Source organism: Sinohyriopsis cumingii, chromosome 6 (genome assembly GCF_028554795.1).
Source record: "Sinohyriopsis cumingii isolate HCF-2022 chromosome 6, ASM2855479v2, whole genome shotgun sequence".
NCBI lineage: Eukaryota > Metazoa > Mollusca > Bivalvia > Unionida > Unionidae > Sinohyriopsis > Sinohyriopsis cumingii.
This window is the reverse complement of record NC_142966.1, coordinates 148,396,162-148,416,381: the sequence shown is the minus strand read 5'-3', so window position 1 is coordinate 148,416,381 and position 20,220 is coordinate 148,396,162. Positions and strand designations below refer to the sequence as shown.

Sequence of the window (20,220 nt, the reverse complement as noted above, 5' to 3'; positions counted from 1 at the left end):
ACATACCTGTAAGTCATGAGACCAGTACTTGCCTAAAATATCACACATTAAGACTTCAATCTCTAAGACAAATTAACAGAACTGGAGTTTGTACTGATCTCGAGTTTAGACTTTAAGACCTGTCAACAAAATTGGACCAAGTACTAGCCAGTTATCTGAACAAGCATACCTGTGCAGTCCTGTCCCAGCCATCACTACAGTGAACTAACACAGAAGCTTTGTTGTTCTCTACCTTATCTGCTATCTTCACCCCACCTGCCAAAATTTGCTAAGAAAGAGAGATAAGTACATGTTAAACAGTTTAAAAACTCTGTTGCACATATATTAATAGCTAAAAATTGACAAACAATTCAGTGCAGAGATAGTGGATGCTGCAAACAGAAGTCCAGGGTTGCATTTCTCCCCAAATTGGAAAACTAGATTTAAGAATAATGTTGATCCAACTCTTGGACAAGAAAGCAGATGTCTCCGAGTTCTTAGTGCTGGTGTGTTATGAAAGAAGTGGAATTCTATTGATTTGAAGATGCTATTCATGTATATAACATCTGTAGTTTGCTATGCAATCAACATGAGATATAAAAAAAGAAATCAGAATAACAGACAATGCACAACAACTCATGATGATACCAGAAAATGACCAGTCAAAGGCTAAAGGAAATAATTTATGTACATTGTATGGATCTTCATCAAGAGAAGATGGTATTACTAATAGGGAAAACCAATGCAAGTCCTGACATAAGAGAGATGCTTTATGATACAATGATAAGAACAAATGAAAAGAAATGTCTCACTAGCAAATCACCCTGTGAATAACAATAATACTGCTGGTTCCAGCATGCAGCTGAAATTAGAAAAAGCAATAGAAATAAACAGTGAACAAAGATTTTAAATTACAAATGTCTTTTTTTCTTTCAATCTTAAATTATGTCAAGTTAAAAAGTGAACATATCTGCATGAGCTGTGACTATGAATAGTGCAGTGACGTGTATAAACTATATTACCTTAATGTGATCCAGCCAGTGTGTGGACTCAATGTTGGATAGCCACTTGGAATCATCAATTGTGGGAAAAACCAGCTCCTTCAGCTTGCGAAGACTTAAATCATGAGGAAAAAAACAACAATAAGCAATGGAAATTACTTGCAATCACAAATATTTAAGCTTTCTAGTCATATCTTCAGTCTACGATGACTTAAAGTGATTGCATTGAGAAAAAACCCAGAAAACAGTAGAGCAACTGCAATGTCTCACTGTTGCAAATCTCCATTGTTTTACTACTGCAAAAAACAAAAATGTGAACTGCTATATGAATTTGTAATTAGCTGTACAATTATCGTTCCATCATACCAATCAACTCAAATTTGCAATGTCAAGTCTGAGTAATCATGGGATATGGTAAATTAACACACTGTAATACATTTTTTATTGGTTCAATTCTGCTGGAAGTGTTAAAGTGATAAGTCTGTAAATTTGTCTATCTTTTGGTGAATGCTAAAATTTGTCTTCTGTAAATGAAAGTGGGTGGGTCTTTGAGCTAACAATGGAACTAATGACTGGAGACAGAATCAAACAATTCAACATTAGAGAAAATTAAAACACTATGCAATATCTTGGTCTGCAAGAGAACTAGATTACTGACTGACAAAGGGAAAAACAGCTAAACGATGTCAGTGGGTAGTCAGAATATAGGAATTGTGTTAACACACCTTGAAGCTACAGATGATGCATCAGAAAAATTCCATGCAGATCAACAATTTTGCAATATCAATACACACATCAATAAAAAAAGGTGAAGAATCTATACAAAATAATATTTAACCTATATTTTAATCATCAGCAGTCATGAATAATTATTAATAATTTATCTTTTTATTCTTTAAATTGAGAATTCATAATTGAAAGACACTGTGGGCAAAGACACTCGTAGGAGTCAGTAAGAATAAAAAAAATTGAGAACACCCACTCCCTTTCTCCACATGACCATAAGGTGACTAACTCAAGCATTCTGAAATAAGCCCCCTTTGTTGATTACATGCAAAAATAAGTTTATAATCCTGTTGATATGTTCAGCCATTGGTTACCTATATTTAGTTAAATGGAGGTATTGCAAACTTTTTCCCATGTACAATTAAAGTACCTCAAGTACATTTAATAGTCACATTTACAGTTAGTTTTTATGTTGTTTCACATCTTGTCAACTTGGACTGAATTTAAAAGCCTACTCTTTTCATATGTCATGCAGTGAAATATTCTACATGCTATCCTGACTGGTGTTTACTGTATGTTCCAGTCTGAGGTAAACAATAACCACCCATAAGAACTAAATGTAGCTTGTTCAACACATGATGCAATGGAAGCATAGGTATCCAAGCTTGACCCAAGTAAAAAAACAAAAGGCAAAAGAGAAGCTGTAAAGTCTTTAATTCATAAGGAACAAGTATGTTATGTCTCCTTTACACTGATATATGTGATTAGTGACTGAACATTATGATGGGATAAAACAATTATAACAGAACTGGCAAGGGGGCAGATTTGAAACTGCACTAGTCACCTTATGTTAATTTGTAGAAGGGGAGGTTTTCATTTTTTGTTCAGGATAAGAATGGCATATGAACTGATGATAACATTAGCTCTGACTCCAAATCTGCACACTAGAAGTATGATCAATATGTGGACACATCCGAAATGGCATCAACCTACCAATGAGAAACCTTCTACAAATGTCAAGACCTTCAGGTTGATATGTACCAATATTTAGCAGATTTATCATTTCACTCCCACTGTACTGGAATTGATTTTATCATTTCTGTAATTTTTTCATTTTGCAAGCAAGAAGCATCATAAACATCAAGTATAACATTGACACTTTCAGACCTGCTAACACTGAAAAAATCAAAATCAGGAATTTGCCCCCAAATCACCATTAAAAATCTGGAGGCAGGGTAAAAAAATCACGAGGTACAAGAGTAAGGTGTATATATCATGATAAAGATGTTTAATTTTGTTATTTCAGTCCAGTGTATGTTGCAGATTTCCATTTCTGCAAAAGTTCATCATTTATTTGTCCTTGGGTGCCAAATTTTCTAACAAGAATAGATTCCAAGGTTGATGCTAACAGGCTGGCTCTTTGGCTGGTTCTTTTTTTTCTGACCATTGAGAATGCTCTCTCAGCATTGCTGTTGCTGTGTGGGATTGAAAGTATTGATAGCATTAGTCTTCCAAGTGTTGGAAACGACAGTTGGCCAGATCCAACCTTTTTTTTCTTCCTGAGAGCAACCCACTAAAGGATGACTTACTTATTCATGCAAACATTGCAGATGTTTCTAAACAATCTGTAGTATCGTTTAAGGACCTGGCCTTTTTCTCCAACTGTACGGAAGGAATCAACACTGATGATCTGCATAGAGAGTTTCAGCTTTACCAAATCTACAATTCTGATGCAGAATTGAATGTGGAAAAAGCCAATCATCAGTGGCATAATGAAAGATAGGAAAAGCGAGTCGATGGACAAATTAAAGCAAACTGCTTCTCCCAATCACTCCTATATTTTTTATCTCATTTCTTTTTCTTCGCTGGTGAAAAGTCATCAGTTACTTCCTTTTCTTCTTTTTTGCTTCTTGCTGAGAAACTTATCCATTATAATGCTGAGATTTGCTGATGGGGTCAGATAAAGAGAACCACACTGTATGACAATCTCTTTGTACTTGTGGATGAAAACCAGATATCAAGCCAGATATGGTAAAGTACTAAGAAACATACCAGACACAGAAAAACTAGAAACAGAAACAGGGAAATGGAAAATGATGTTTTGTAGAAGAAATACGTGTTTTTTTCCTCTGGGAGTTGAAAAGTCAGGGAATCTTGAGATAGGTCCATAAATCGGGATTCTTCCGATCTTTTCAGTAGGGTTGGCAGGTCTGCACTTTTTACAAATTCACTCAAAATACAGTTAAATTTTTAAAAAAATTACAATGTGAATACTTTTACTCTTCTGTCAAGCCTACATTTTATTTGGCAAGACAAGACATACATACAAAAATTTAATATAGAGTTGAATCTAGAGTATGGTTGGAAGTATACAAGGATGTAGGGACATGCACATGGACATCAAAATGATCGCTTCTGCCAACAATAATTGATATCTGTGTATCAAATCTGCATGATCCAAATATTAGGTCTCACCTTTCCCTCATGACATGTATATTATGGATATCCAGGAAACTCACTTCACAACCAGTGTATGCATCTTCACTCTCAAATCCACCTCCCTTGGCCTGTGGATAAAAAATTAAACATTATACCCCTTGTATAACTTACTTAGTAAGAGTTTCCTCTAACCCTTGCCACCCCATTTTTGATATTTGGACACCATTTTGTGTCAGCATGGGGTAGCTGCTTATTAGCCACCCCAGCAAACTTGAACGACCTTTCATCAAGATATACCTGCATGAAATCGATAGGAATATCATTTATTTTCTCAGAAATTGTGATCATAGCATTTGTTCCATCTTTAATCCGCTGACAGACAAGACGAAAGTACATCGTTGCTGAAATTTTTCCTGGATCTGGCCATTTGCATTCCTAATCACGTGACTACACAACTCATGTAACCTACATGACAATAACATCAGAGGTTATATAGTCATGTGATATCAACAATAAACAATTTCTAATGGTGCTGTAGGAAAACAAATCGAACATATAAATGAAAGTTACATAATTTTTATAGAAAAATGAAAAAACTTCTCAAAATATTTATTGTGAAAACAATGACCAAAAATCTGTAAATGTTGCAGCAATTTGAAGAAAAATATATTCACTACGCAGAGAGCACATGTCAATGTGGTAGTCACATGACACCAACAAAAACATCGCTGACACGTGCTTGGTACTTCTTGAAAATGGTTTTCTCCACCCTGCTGTGATACTGACAGGTTTCTCGTTATTGTTCTCAGAACAAATATGTTAAGAATTAAGTGTGCATTATATTTATTTACAAACATTAAGTGAGTTCTATATAATTTGTCCAAATTCTATGTACAACAACTTTGGAAATTTATTTCGATATCATGTGACTATATGACTGCTGTTGCCATTGACATATTGGTTGAGAGATTTGTATAGTCATGTGACTCCGGATGCAAATGGCCAGATCCCGGTCAAATTTCAGCTCAAATTATCCTACTGATATACTGAAATACATGCAGTACTATTCAGAGTTGTTACTGCAACATACAAGGTTTAGGTGTTGCATGGGTAGTGACTAAGGGAAGTACTTAGGAAAATGTCTATTCCTTAGCTGCATTGCTTAAACCAACAGAGATTTTTTAAATGCACAATGTAAAAAAAGGCATACTAAACACAACTGGAAAACCAAGGCACAGGTCAGACTATTCTGAAAACTATTAAGTTTAGCAAATAAATTAATGAACTGCATCAATCTGATTGTGTAGAGACTTTTAGAGTTAAAAGAGCATGTTAGTGTGAAGATCACATTTATCTTGGACCATTTTACTGTATTCTATAATATGGTTTGCAAAGCTTTAAAAGGACATGGAGGCAATTATGCAATGCATTAATCTACATCTGCAAAACATTATTTCCAATCAATGTTTTCTGGTAAAACAGCATATTAGTTGACTTTATTGATGTCATAAAACTTGCCATAAACTGGTCTCATATTTACAAGTATAATTCTACCTTAAAGTTTAGTCCTGAAGAAGTGCTCTTCTGTAATCAAAACAGTATAATTTTATATGGTAGCTTCATATCCAGTACAACTATCACTTGCTCAAACCAAGTCATTTATATAAAATGATTTACACATCTTCAAACATGTTTATAATACAGAACCTATGTGAAAGATGATTTATTATTTTTTGCATCTGCTACAAATAAACCAACCAAAATCAAAAGCTATTTGATTTAGTCTTTGCAACACATTCAACTGACCACATCAGATGAAACAGGCTAAATGCTCTTAACTCAATCTCCTATTAATTGTTGTATATACTGTGTATTTATCATAATTTTATGATTGATGTCATCACTGCTATACAGCAATCTGACATTCTTATTCTTTCATTTGCCATGGCAATTTAAGTGATATTTATCCCTATTATACCTGCAATTCCAAACACAAAAAGTGAAAGTTTTGACCAAAGAAAATCGGACTTTGACCCATATGGTAAAATTATAGATTACATTCATTACAAAAAGCTGACAGAGCTATAATTTGGTGGGACTGTCATAATCCCACTAAAAGAGGGACCAGAAATTTAGGTTGCATTGGAGTGTTAGCTAGTTTACTCAGTATTAAATTTACGGTCACCAAAACAAATCAAGCATGTACTGCACACAGAATGTCTTCTGATGAAACCAATAAAATGAATCTTTGATACCAAATATCACATGACACCAGAGAAACCAGACTTTTCACCTGGCATAGTAAATTTTGCTGGAACAGCAAATCTGTGCTAATGGTGTGCTAGTGACCATAATAAGTAGAGCCAGAAAGTGGAAAAAAGAGATGCAGAAATAATAAATTTCTATTGCAAGTTTTCATAAAAACGCAAAAAAAACCTGATTTCAATGGCAGTTATCTAGAATACTCTGTTTTAAATTTTTAAATTTATCAAGAAATGGCTAAGATATACACAAACTACCATCCATTATGGAAAGTGATCTACAATACTGAGTGGCTGGATAATGCAACTTTCACTCTAGTAAGTTTGACCTATTTTCTATATTTATATATAATGTCCACAACATTAGGATGGTTCTGAATTCACTAATACCCCTATCAATTTTAAAGTGAAGTTTTAAAGAGTAAGAACATGACTTCATGCAAAGACTTCTGATGTGCTTACAAGCCCTTTAGTAGCACATGTACCTATGCTGTAGAGAGTTACTTTGTTAATGTAAACAACAGAGTTTTTCCACAAATCTAGACAAATTTATCACCTTATTGGCTAAGGCATTGACACTGGGTCTGGCATCCATTATGAACAATTTATTGGAGTGAGCGTTGGAATCCATAATCTTGACAATATAGTTCTCATCATCTTTGTTCCTCTTTCCTGCCACCCCTACCATTGGTTGACTGGAACGAGTGATGGTTGCAAGACTTCTGGGATGAATCCAAGACAGTACCTACAAGTGAAATATTAGATGGAGTCATCATTATACGAGGGAAAATAACTGCTGCTCATGAAATTAAAGCCACTGAAACTTTATCTGACAAAAAACCCATAAAAAAACCCTGCTCAAGAAACATTACAAATTTGCAGATCATTCTTTAAGGATGTAAAAAGCACTCCAAATGTCGATAAGAGTCCCTCCCATAGTCTAAGTGATCTGCTCATCAGGTTTGTCAAACAAGTGAATTTTTAAGTAAATTAAATTTTTCTTATAATACTTACCCAATCACATTAATATTAGGTATGTAAGCCTGATACCTCCCAAATCCAGCCCTACTAAAAGACAAAAATTCATCTTTTATGTCTATCATACATAGACAAAAAGCAATAACCCATGACCATTGCCTCCCCTTGTCACTACCAGGTTTTGCTAGTTTTTAAGCAGAGTGATATATCAACATGGATGCTTGCGAGTGGTTTGGAGGGTGTTTAAGTAATGCGATCAGGTAAGTATTATTGGAGAAACATAATTTACATAAAAATTTGTGTTCTCCAGACACGTTCAACAATCACATTAACATTAAGAGAATAGGTATTAAGAGGAAGGATTGCTGAACATCCTATTTATACTTTGGATATTCTTCCAGGGAAGAAAAATTGGATTCACTATATGAATACATGAAACTGTGAGTAGCAACATGCATCAATGATAGCGTGTTCTACCATGTGGTCTAAAAGTTGCCATGTCCAAGAAAGTGTAAATGTTTCACAAAATATTTGCAAAATTTCAAACAATAATATTTACCACCAGTTATTAATGAACAATAATCCAAATAAATCAAAGATCCTGTATGGATGGTTCCAATTTAAAATAAATTTGGCTCTGGATTCAAGGAAGTGGCTAGTATGATTTTGTTATACAAAAGTGAAGCTTAAAACCTAGCAACACCTAGTGGTGGCAAGAGGAGGTCATGGGATTAGAGTTATTGCCCTTTGTATACATGACAGAAAAGCTGTATTTTCATCTTTTTAGTAGGGCTGGATATAGGGGGCAGCAGGCTTATATCATTAATTTCATGTGATTGGAGGACAAATTTGAAGGATAACAAGTCTGATCTAATTTGCCTGACAAAATGCCGAGTGTGCTGATGAAATGTTGCACTTTCATTTAAGTTCTTGAAAAACCTGGTAAATTATTAATATTCCTACTGGGACTCCATTTGCAGGTCCCTCACCCTTATGAAGATCATTCAATGCCATAAACTCTGTTTACAACGCAAAGAATCTTACCTACGAACAGGGAAAAATACTATTTATGTTGTCTGTATTCATTGGTTACCTGTAATTAGTGCACACTTGTCCTTTATTAATAATAATGAGCAGTATTTTCTTCATGCTTACAGGGTAACATGTCACTGGTTAAATATATTGAGAAGTACCTATGCAACTGTTTTACCATTAAGCTAGGAGATTAATGGCTTACAAAAGCACCCAAGACAATGATTTTCACCTGAAAGGAGCATCAATAATTACGCTGTATTTTAATCCACCGACTGGATTATGACATGAACGTATGAACCATGAAGTTACTTTCTAATTACTCAAGTAACTTTGTTGCTTTGAGCAACTTATGGAGATCTCTTAAGCACAAAGAAACTGAAACCAGCCCAAGTTCTGAAAATACTGTTCCTTATCTAAGTGAAAAGCCACCAGCTCATTTACCTGTTCCTTACTGTCTGTACCAAAAAATACTTCCTCTTCTGAAAGATTTGTTCCTAAGATTTTGTCATAAAAGCATGTGACAATGATCTTTTAGAAACATGAAAGCAATTTTCTGTAGCAAGGAACTGCTAAAAAATCATCAAGCTTCACAGTGATAGAGATAAAAACAAGATGTTTAATATGGATTTTATTTTAAAAAATCAATGAAACCTTCAGACTATTAAAGTCTGAATAACAGTTGTATACACTGGACCCATCATATAATGCATTTCATTATAACACAAATTTGGATAGAACACATTTAAGTAATGGTGTCCAATTTCTGGTCCAAGATGTCCATTTTTCCCTGACACTACTCAAAATGTTAGCCATGCTAAGAAAAATAAAACCAATTTAGTTACATTTTAGAAAGCTATAGCTAAAAAATCATACTTGATGTTCTTACACAGCAATGATCAATTTGCATCCAGCATTTCAGGATGATATATACAATGGCACCATTAATAACCTTATTTAAAAACAGATTGCTGTCAAATGTTTTACTGCTGTGAAAGGATTTTTTTCTCATTTTATCAAACTTTGCAATCATGAACGAATTTATTTCCTGTAAAATTAAATATAAATTAAAGCTGACTAAAGTTGAATACTGTTGCTTTGTTGTTGTTGTCTGTTGCTAAGCTACTATGAGCTCAACATAAAGATTATGACATTACAAATGAAAATGTTACTGCGTGCCTCCAGTCAAAGCAACTTTTACATATGCCTCCAATCAAAGCAACTTTTACACTGATATGTAACAAATGTACTGGCTTAGCCCAGCTGCCTGGTAAAGACTATGCCAGAACATTAAGCCAAAGATGGTCTAGATCTACAATTTGTGCATGGTTATGTGTATGTTACACAAGTTATATACTACCAGTCACCTATGATACAATGCACACATTTATACTGGCAATCCATACGTTCACATAAGTAATGTACACATTCAAACTGGCAATGCACACACTATTATTGGGAATGTACACATTCATACCAGCAATGCATACATTAATATCAGCAATACACACATTTCATATTGGTAATGCACAAATTAATATTGGCAACTTATATATTCATACCAGCAATGCACACATTAATATCAGCAGCACACACATTCAAACTAGCACTGCACAAATTATAATTGGCCATGTACACATTCATACTGGCACTGGCCAAATTAGAGTTGGCAATGCACAAATTAATACTGGGTACTTACATATTCATACTAGTAATTAACATTCATCCAGGCAATGCACACATTAATATCAGCAATATACACATAAATATCTGCAATATACATATAAATATCTATATAAATATCTGCAATATACATATAAATATCTTTATAAATATCTGCAATATACATATAAATATCTGCAATATACATATTCATGCCGGCTATGAACATTCATCCAGGCAATGCACACATTAATATCAGCAATGTACACATAAATATCTACAATATACATATTCATACCGGCAATCTTCCTCTTGTTCTAAATGCTGAAACTAATTTTAGCTCTTCATCTGTTGCACTTTTTGGAACACCTAGCTGTAAGTACACAATTCAAGAATCAATTTAACAGCATCTGTTGTAAATCTACAGACTTATCAGCTAATTGACAAGACTGTAATCGATAGATGTCAATGTTGTCCCTTTTGTAGCAAATGTGGCACAGAGATACCTTACTTACATTGTATCCTCTTCCCCTGACTGTATCCTATTGCCTTAATAATGAATCTGCTATAGAACCATACAAATTTAGATTTAATTTCTTTCAATAAATCAACATTTCACTGATATAAAATGGTGTTGTCATCAGAATCAGTGACCTTGACCTTTGGACCCCAAAATAAATAAGGTTCTTCCTTAATGCCAAGTGCAAGCCATTTCACAAAACTCAATAACTGTAAACAAAATGGGCAACTCTAGTTATTGTGCAGCTTGGTAATAGATGGATGGATGGAAGGATGAAATAACAATACACTCCCGCTTATGGTGGATGTATATGTATATGTTCTGTGGCAAAAAAGCAAAGCATATCAACAGTTACTATTCCACAGTAAGTGCTATCATAGATTGTCATGAGAAATCACTGGAAGAAAATTCTAGATAACCGGTGTATTTTATGCCAAAAAAATAACACGAAAAAAATCAAAGCAAACAATTTCTCTTTAAGCATCAAGTTGAAAGCTGTCAGCATATTACTTCTGCTTTGAGAATGGCCCATGATGACATACAGCAGCACTTTATTTAAGGTCATAAAACCATCCATTCAGATAGAGTAACAAATAACAAGATTTTTAAAATGATGAATGTGTGATTGGCATAATTTTTTCATTTAGGACACCTAGCGATAATAAGATTTTAAAGATCTGATGTCCAAGTATTACCATTTTCATGTGTGTGTGTATGTGTTTATAAAGTTTCATAGTAGTGATAAGAAACTTGCATTAACAAATGATACAGACAACAGGCCATCCCATAAGTTATTCAGTTCTACAACAATTCAAGCTAAACATGGGGGAAATAGTTAAAGCATAAAGTATAGACAACCAGTCTGAGAAACAGGTTTTTGACATACATTTATTATACAAAGTTTGTTATTCAATCGAAAAGAAAAACAAAGTAAAGTTCTCCAGACATCATTTTTCAATAAACTAAAAACCAAACAAACAAAAAATCTGAACACACACACACACACACACACACACACACACACACACACACACACACACACACACACACACACACACACACACACACACACATACGGTCGTCACGCGAGTGTGTCTGCTACACACCAGTGCATCTAACACTGACTGAGTAATATCACTGTTTGGTGATTGTCATGAGGGAATATGGGCTTGTGTGTGCAGGCAAGGCGATGGGTATCATTTACCCGTGAACCTGGGGTCGAATTTCCATAGGGTAAGAATAAAAAATTCTCTAATCTGTATGATAGTATTGTTTGTATTAAAATTTTAATTCTGCCTACTATTATCAAGCATACTTCTACAGGAATCCAGGGATAGCACTTTCCATTGTGTCCGGTGTATATTTATAATTCTCTCTCTCTCTCTCTCCCTTCTCTCTCTCTATATATATATATATATACACACACACACACACACACACACACACATTTATATATATATATATATATATATATATATATATATATATATATACTCACACACATACATACATACACACACACAGAGCAGAGAATCAAACCTGCCACCCGTGTTAAGCAGTCACCTGCTCGCAACAGTCATTATAATCCCCCACCCCCCAAGCAAATTTCCTGTATAAATGCCATGTAATCGGTGGTTGCCTGTCTTTTGTGGTCTGCAGTCATGTGCTTTTTAACCAAGCAGTGGTTTCACCCTGCCTTCATTGGTCAATGGAGTATATCAGCGGCGACCGATCCAAATACCAAATGTGCAACCTAAATATCTTTTGTTTGATGAGCAAGGCATGTATGTATAGAAGTGTTTTACATGACTCAATCCTTAAACATTTTATATTTTGATTGTAGTTACTGTAATAATCCAGAAAAACTCAAAGTTACCAGCATGTCGGTTTTGAAAGTAAGGCAAGTTTTTATTGTTATTTCAACATTACGAATCCAATTCATCTCTGATGAAAGAAATATGTGCAACCTCTGAGTAGATGTACTCTGCAATGGCAATATTCTTCAAGGTTAGGGAACCACAAACAATAGCTACAACATTCATTTGCTAATCATCAGAGGTCACTAAAAAGCAGACTGTCTTTTGATCTTGGTGAGTTTGAGCAATGCTTAATCTGACAATTGTTTAAAGTGTGAAGACTTGTTTTCATGCCTGATTATAGCAACTGCCCTAACAAAAAGTGACAACTGAAAGTACGCAAAGTTCTTGTTTGATGAGCATGACATATAAAGGTATATTATGTGAATCAATGTTTAAATGTTTCATATTGCAATTGTACTTATTTATTTAGGTGAAACTAAAAGGGTGTCAACATGTCAGTTTTGAAAGCATGGCAGTGTTTATCCTTACAGATTGAAGCAGATCAGAGCATTTGCTAGATAGTGGAAAAAGTAGTGGTGTAGTTGCATCAGAAATGTGACTCAGGTACACTCAGATCCGATGGATTATGAAGCGTAAATTAATGAACTATGCTGTAAATGGTTCCAGGATGCTACATCTCACCATATTTACGTATCAGGACCGTTATTAAAGGAAACAACACTGAAATTTGCTGCTGATTTTGGGATATCCTGAGAATCTTTCAAAGCATCTAATGGATGGTTGGAGTCATTCCTGAAGAGACACAATTGTGTTCAAATCCATGATCGGAGAAAAATGGGATGATGATACATGAGTAACTGAAATTGGAATCTGTATTGCCTAGCTTGTGTGAAGGATATGAACCCATGAACAATTTCAATATGAACGAAACAGGAATATTCTTCTGTGAAACAACTAAGTCCACATAATTTGTCAAGGGTAATGATTGCTCTGGTGGGAAAAGATCAAGGACAGAATAACCATGTGTGTTTTTTTTTTATGCATGTGTGTGTGAGACAGAGAGAGTGTGTGTGTGATTTGGATTTTTAACTTAGCTTTAACAATTTTTCAGTCATATCGCTAGGATGTCTGCAGTATGGCAGTTTACAGTGATGTCTAGCACTTGGACATCATGCCACAGACATGCAGCATGATGCCGCACCCAGACACATTATCTTGACATCAGACTGAACAGTCCGAACATTAACTTCTTAATGCTGAGTGCCTAGCAAGGCAGCACAGCTGTTAGTACCATTTTTGTTAAGTCTTTGGTATGACTTGGCCAGGGTTTGAACCAATGATCTTCCGCATCCAAGGTAGACACTCTAACCATCTGGCCACCAGAGTGGACAAGAGAGACAGAGAGAGAGAGAGAGAGAGATATGAATAAATGAGTGCATATACACAGTTGTAGTTTTCTTGATTTCATTCTTGATTTAAATTATCAGATTGGTTTTATAAGACATTCAAAGAAAAGCTGAGTCATGTTCTAATAAATGCACAGTTGTTTCTCAATAGGAGAGAAGATAAAACCTCTTGTTATTGAGAAGTCCACAAAACCATGATGTTATCAATCCAGAAAACTTCCCTGTAATGTACAGAAGCAACAAGAAATCATGAATGACAGGTATTCTGTTTGAGGTATGGCTGAAGTGGTTTGATTATAGGATGAATCAGCTGAAGGTCATGCTCTTCTTGGACAATGCCCCCACCCACCCATACAGAGATCAAGCTGTGGAATATAAAGCCTCAGTTCCTTCCAGTTAACACAACTTCTGTGTGTCAGCTAATGGATCTAATCCAAGCAGCCAAACTCAAGAACAGTTAGAGTTAGCTCCAGCACATCTTCACAGAGATGGAAAAAACACCAAATTTGTCTTGAACCAAGTCTGAGTGGCCAGTTTTGCCTTTTCCCCATGGGTGGCTGCTATACACAGGTTTGAATGTATGTATATATGTATGTGTGTGTGTGTGCATATATATATATATATATATATATATATATATATATATATACACACACACACACACACACACACACACATATATATATATATATATATATATATATATATATATATATGAGAAAAAACGTTTTTCCAATGATATTTTCCAACAGGAAAAATAAGATGATCATCTCCAATGTTGTAGCACTTACCAGAGCAGGATATGTATCTATCAGTTCATACTTCTCATTAACTCGTGAAATTTTCCAGCTGTCATTGGGAACACCCTATAAAAAAATGATGTTGAAAGCTGATTTTTCCAAGATATGCTGAACATGACACAATATAAGAAAACAGCCTCATTCCCTTTCTAAATATTCAACACGTGTTGACTCATAACAAGAATCCCCACACTAGCAGATGAAAATTTGTCATAGCCTATAATTTACAGACTGGTTTAATCAAGGATTTGGAGTTAAGAATCTTGTAAAATACTATACTATGACATCTGACCCAGACTGGTCTGGACATGATTTGAATATATTATCCACAGGGTGTGTCAAAGCTAGAGACTAAGGGGAAGCAAAATATTACTGCTTTATGTTATTCTTTTCAATATATTGACATATTAAATTTCAGGAGTGTATACTGAAGATGTAACAAATGAATAGATAAAAATTAAAAAGTCACTCAAGCATGACAATTGTATTCAGGGTGTAAAGTTCAAATGGGTGAAAATACAAAAGCATGACAATTAGGTTACAGTGACCTAGATGGGTATTATCTGGTTACTAATATTAAGTAGGGTCCATTTTTGTGAGTCCAGGATAAACAGGACCCATGATACTGAGTGTGTAACATATGAATAAATGAAACAGTAGTATATTTCAAGCATGAAAAATGGGTCAGTGACCTTCTTTTTGGCATGGTTCAATTCCTATTCCTGACATGCAGCAACATGGGTCAATATAATGAATGTGCAATAAACATAGCTAAAAATAGAAAAGTCACCAAGACTGAAAATGAGGTCACAGTGACTTATTTTTGGTATGGCTGAGTTAGTCTTCCTGAGATGCATCAACATAAGTAATGGAGAATAGGGTCTAAGATATTACAGCCCTACTGAATGTATGGATGAAAATACACAAGCCACTTAACTGTACAAATTACAGTATATACTTGTGTATAAGCCAAATTATTTAGGAAAAAATAAAAGCCAGCTTATCCATGGTCCAAGGTCTGAACTTGAAAGTTTTTAAGATCTTTTTTGTTGCTGTAAATCTTGGTACATGAAAAATATTTTTTCCGTGCCCTAAGACATACATGCATGTAGAAAAAAAATACATTCTCGGTGTCCCAACACTTACTAAACTGTTATAAACAACTATGATTGCTTTTGTTATTATTTTCCATGTGCATATTTTCTGATTTCTCCAATACGAAAAATTAAATAAAGGAAAATAAAGACTTCATAATGCACAAGCTCGTTCAAGTCTACCCGGGAGACCAGGCTGTTCCATAATGTACAGTACTTACATAGTGCAAATCATGTCTAACGTCACTTTAATCCTTGTTTATTCCCAAACATATCAGATGCAGATTTAGCTTTAATCAGCCTTTTTTTTTTACCAAATCACATTCTTATAAATAACACTTCAGTTCATCAATAAAAACTGTTTCATTTACACTGATTCATGCATTCACGAGTTACTCTTTTTCAATTATATAAGGGATGCTACAAATTGAGGTAATCTTTATGAAAAGGTACACACGTTCAATTGTGTAAGGAAAAACCAGCATAACTGTTACATGTTCATGAAAGAATGGTAACAATAAAGGCTAAAATTCTGAATATAGATCAACCAAGATCACCATCAATCTATTTCACTTCTGTGTTTTGGCTGAACGAAATCATAATTTTTCACATACTGGAAAGCTGGATGTTGTGCCATCATATTTGTTTATAATTGGCAGCTTTGTCTTTTGTTTTCCAGCAGCAATACAGGCAAGTTAATAATTAAAATCCTGAAACTGGTTTGGGTTAAGAGGGAATTCTGGCCAGCAATTATGCCAGTACTTTGAAGTGTAATTGCCTTTCACTCCGTAATATATGCATGATTACCACAGTTTTGTAAAATGAAGTGTATGATCGCTTACATCAAAGCAAACTATAACTCAGTTTTTTACAGTATCTGCATAATTTTCTAAGCATCATTTCTGAAACTTCATTATTGTATTTTGGATTTATCATTAAAGTTTAGTACAGTGGTGCCCCTGATTTGAATCCAAGGGATGTATTTCATTCAGTGGAATGTACTTCATTCAGCACATGTTCAAACCTATAACGAACATTCGGTGGCATCAATATGTAAATATGCTCACTAGCCTAATTGCAAGTGTTGAATCAAACCCTATTGTTGTTCATTGTTGTCATACTGGGATAATATATAACGAGTTAGGTATTTACAATTTCAAGGCAAAATAAAAATGTAATTTTTCCTGGTTGGGCCGGACCCCCAACAAAGCCGTACCTGCTACCACGGTAGTTACACCATTGGTTAAACAGGTAATTTTTGTTGATGTAAGTTTGCCATAATAAATGCATTTAGAACTTACTGCGTGCATTTTGTGATGCTGTCTCTAACTTTTGGGTCGACTTATATGCAGGTCATGCACTTTTTAGATTTTATACCAATTAGTTTGGGGGGGCTGGCTTATATGCGAACAGGTTTATATGTGAGTATATACGGTAGGTCATGATGAGGTAATGCATTTGGCATGGTCAAGCTATTCTCCCCAAGATGCTGGTGTATCAGTTTTCAATAGTATATGTATCAAGGGTATAGCAAAAGAACACCTGGAAATACACATGTGAATGAAGCATGAAAATGAAGCTACAGAGACTGACATCGGGTATATATGAACTACTTTTCTCAGCTGTATCCATATCCTAAGATATTAAGGAGAAACAAATGCATGAAAAGTCTGTCAAGGGTGCAAAATTTGGACACTGTGGCTAAGTTATGATATGGTTGAGTCAGACCAGTTTACTCTGGCAAATTACTTATAGATGTTTGTCAATGTCCTTTCTTCAAGTTCACAGTTTGCCACACCAACAGTGATGGTCTGTCTAACATCGACAGTCTCATCTTCCACCCAAAATCAGTGCACATGAAATGGTTGATGCAAGGTAACAATTCTTTTTGTGAATACCATCATCTCAATAATGACCATCTTTTTTCCCATTCAGGTCCCATTACTTTATTTGCCAACAGTTCACTCGAACATAAAACTTATGGGATTCAATATATTTCAGCACCTTTTACTTAACATTTATATGTACCATACTTATAATCATTTATTACAATAGTATATGCCATCAGTCTGTTATTTCCATCTTGCTGTCAGTGTCAAGGCCAGTCTTGCATTATCTTGTTCAGACGTTATAACATTATAATGCAAATATTTACTATTTAAAGCAAGTTTCCACATTTATATTTTAACTTATTAATTACATTTTAATTGCAATATTGGTATGCATTCAAGATTTCCCAATTTTCAAGTTCTAACATACCCTCCTGAAATTTGTGAGCTTGCCACAGATGAATATTTTTTATCAAAGACTATTCTGTCACCAATTTTAAGGTGAGTAGATGTTAATTATAAATAACTTGTGAGATCTTTTGACAAGGTGTGATTGGAAATAAAAGGCACTTGTCTCAAATGATTAACCACCATGATTTTATTAAAAGTATGATCAATGTACTGGAAATTTAGCACCCGCAAATGGTGTGTATGATCTGTTGTTTCTGTGATAATCAGAGGAGACCAATATATATTTCCTGTCTGGCAAAATAATAGATGGATAAAATTAAGTGTTCTCAAATCATACTCAAAGGTTATCTTGCAAAAATTCTGATGCATGTCACCAATACTAAAGTCAATAATTGTTACGCAAATGGATAAAATATGTACACATAAATCATTCTGTTGTAAGTCTAAATAAATCATTACAGTCTAGCTTTCATTATTCTTGATGTAGCTGAAAAGATAAGTCTGCTATCTAGGCAAAAAGGGAAACAACAAAAAGTTTCTAAAAACAAATACAACAAACCTGTTTCAAGAAAAATAATGAGTATGGTGCACTGAAATAGGAACAAAAGTTCTAATCATCGTGGATTAAGGAGTATCCCTGGCTAGAATACGGATCAGAAAATCTTCGTGGATTAAGGAGTATCCCTGGCAGAATACGGATCATAAAATCATTGTGGATTAAGGAGTATCCCTGGCTAGAATATGGATCAGAAAATCTTCGTGGATTAAGGAGTATCCCTGGCAGAATATGGATCATAAAATCATTGTGGATTAAGGAGTATCCCTGGCTAGAATATGGATCAGAAAATCATTGTGGATTAAGGAGTATCTCTGGTTAGAATATGGATCAGAAAATCATTGTGGATTAAGGAGTATCCCTGGATAGAATATGGATCAGAAAATCTTCGTGGATTAAGGAGTATCCCTGGATAGAATATGGATCAGAAAATCATTGTGGATTAAGGAGTATCCCTGGATAGAATATGGATCAGAAAATCTTCGTGGATTAAGGAGTATCCCTGGATAGAATACAGATCATAAAATCAATGTGGATTAAGGAGTATCCCTGGCTAGAATATGGATCAGAAAATCATTGTGGATTAAGGAGTATCCCTGGCTAGAATATGCATCAGAAAATCTTCGTAGATTAAGGAGTATCCCTGGCTAGAATACAGATCAGAAAATCTTTGTGGATTAAGGAGTATCCCTGGCTAGAATACGGATCATAAAATCACTATGGATTAAGCAGTATCCCTGGCTAGAATAGGCATCAGAAAATCTTCATGGATTAAGGAGTATCCCTGGCTTGAATATGGATTAGAAAATCATCATGGATTAAAGAGTATCCCTGGCTAGAATACGGATCATAAAATCATTGTGGATTAAGGAATATCCCTGGCTAGAACATGGATCAGAAAATCATCTAATGTTTTGAAGCCACTGCAGAAAACATCACAAAACTACTCAAAGCAAGTATGGGATAGCAAATCCATTTTCCATAGGGACTGACAATAATAAGAAAGACCCGATCTCTCTTCTGTGTCAACATTTTTTCTCTCACACATAAAAATCTAGGTATTTTCAAGACCTATCTTTTTACATGTATATTTATATTGTTGCTCTTCTAGCTATCTGCATTCTATCTGCTTTGCTAACTGGAATTATTGAATAAAAAAAGAATAAAAAATTATTTATTTATAAAATAAATACAACATAATTTCCTTAAAATATCCCATATTTTATGTAATCAGGATGGAATATTATGTTTGGGGCAAGCTCAAATCTCCCAGTGGCAAATTCAGTTTTCCAGTCAGCTTGCAAGTTGACTTTAATCAAATTTGTAAAGCCATTTCTTATGACACAGTGAGAGCATCAAACGTAACAGGAACAATGAAAAAATCTGTGTGTGGAACATACCTGTCTCCGAAACTCAGCTTCGGGATCATACACTGACCAACCAGCTACTCCATACTCTTCCTTATACTCAAAGGCAAACAAAGGCTGAAATGAAATAGTTTCCATGGTGACTAGATATACTGTATATAAATAATCTGTGCACAAAGCTCTTGCAAAATATTAACATTCAGACAAACTGAATATATGCTCTTTGTAACAGCATACATAAAGATGAATCAATTCTTGTTAAAATGGGAGATAAGAATCTACAGGTGATTGGTTGCAATAATTCATAAAACAGATTGGTTTTTAATATTGATTATATGA

At 34.6% G+C, this 20,220-nt stretch overlaps 1 protein-coding gene across 2 annotated transcripts in view; it reads right to left on the bottom strand.

The window, feature by feature from the left end:
* The window catches only part of LOC149798238 (phosphatidylinositol-3,5-bisphosphate 3-phosphatase MTMR2-like), an 80,312-nt gene that overhangs the window by 31,668 nt on the left and 28,424 nt on the right, over window positions 1–20,220 (bottom strand). For both annotated transcript variants that reach the window (XM_089963359.1, XM_089963360.1), the window contains exons 6-12: window positions 19,915–19,998; window positions 14,616–14,690; window positions 10,377–10,451; window positions 6,963–7,151; window positions 4,182–4,273; window positions 1,002–1,095; window positions 170–268 (exon numbers count right to left, since the gene is read on the bottom strand). In XM_089963359.1, coding sequence (XP_089819485.1) covers window positions 170–268; window positions 1,002–1,095; window positions 4,182–4,273; window positions 6,963–7,151; window positions 10,377–10,451; window positions 14,616–14,690; window positions 19,915–19,998 — 708 coding nt within the window. The remainder of the gene's footprint in view (window positions 1–169; window positions 269–1,001; window positions 1,096–4,181; window positions 4,274–6,962; window positions 7,152–10,376; window positions 10,452–14,615; window positions 14,691–19,914; window positions 19,999–20,220) is intronic.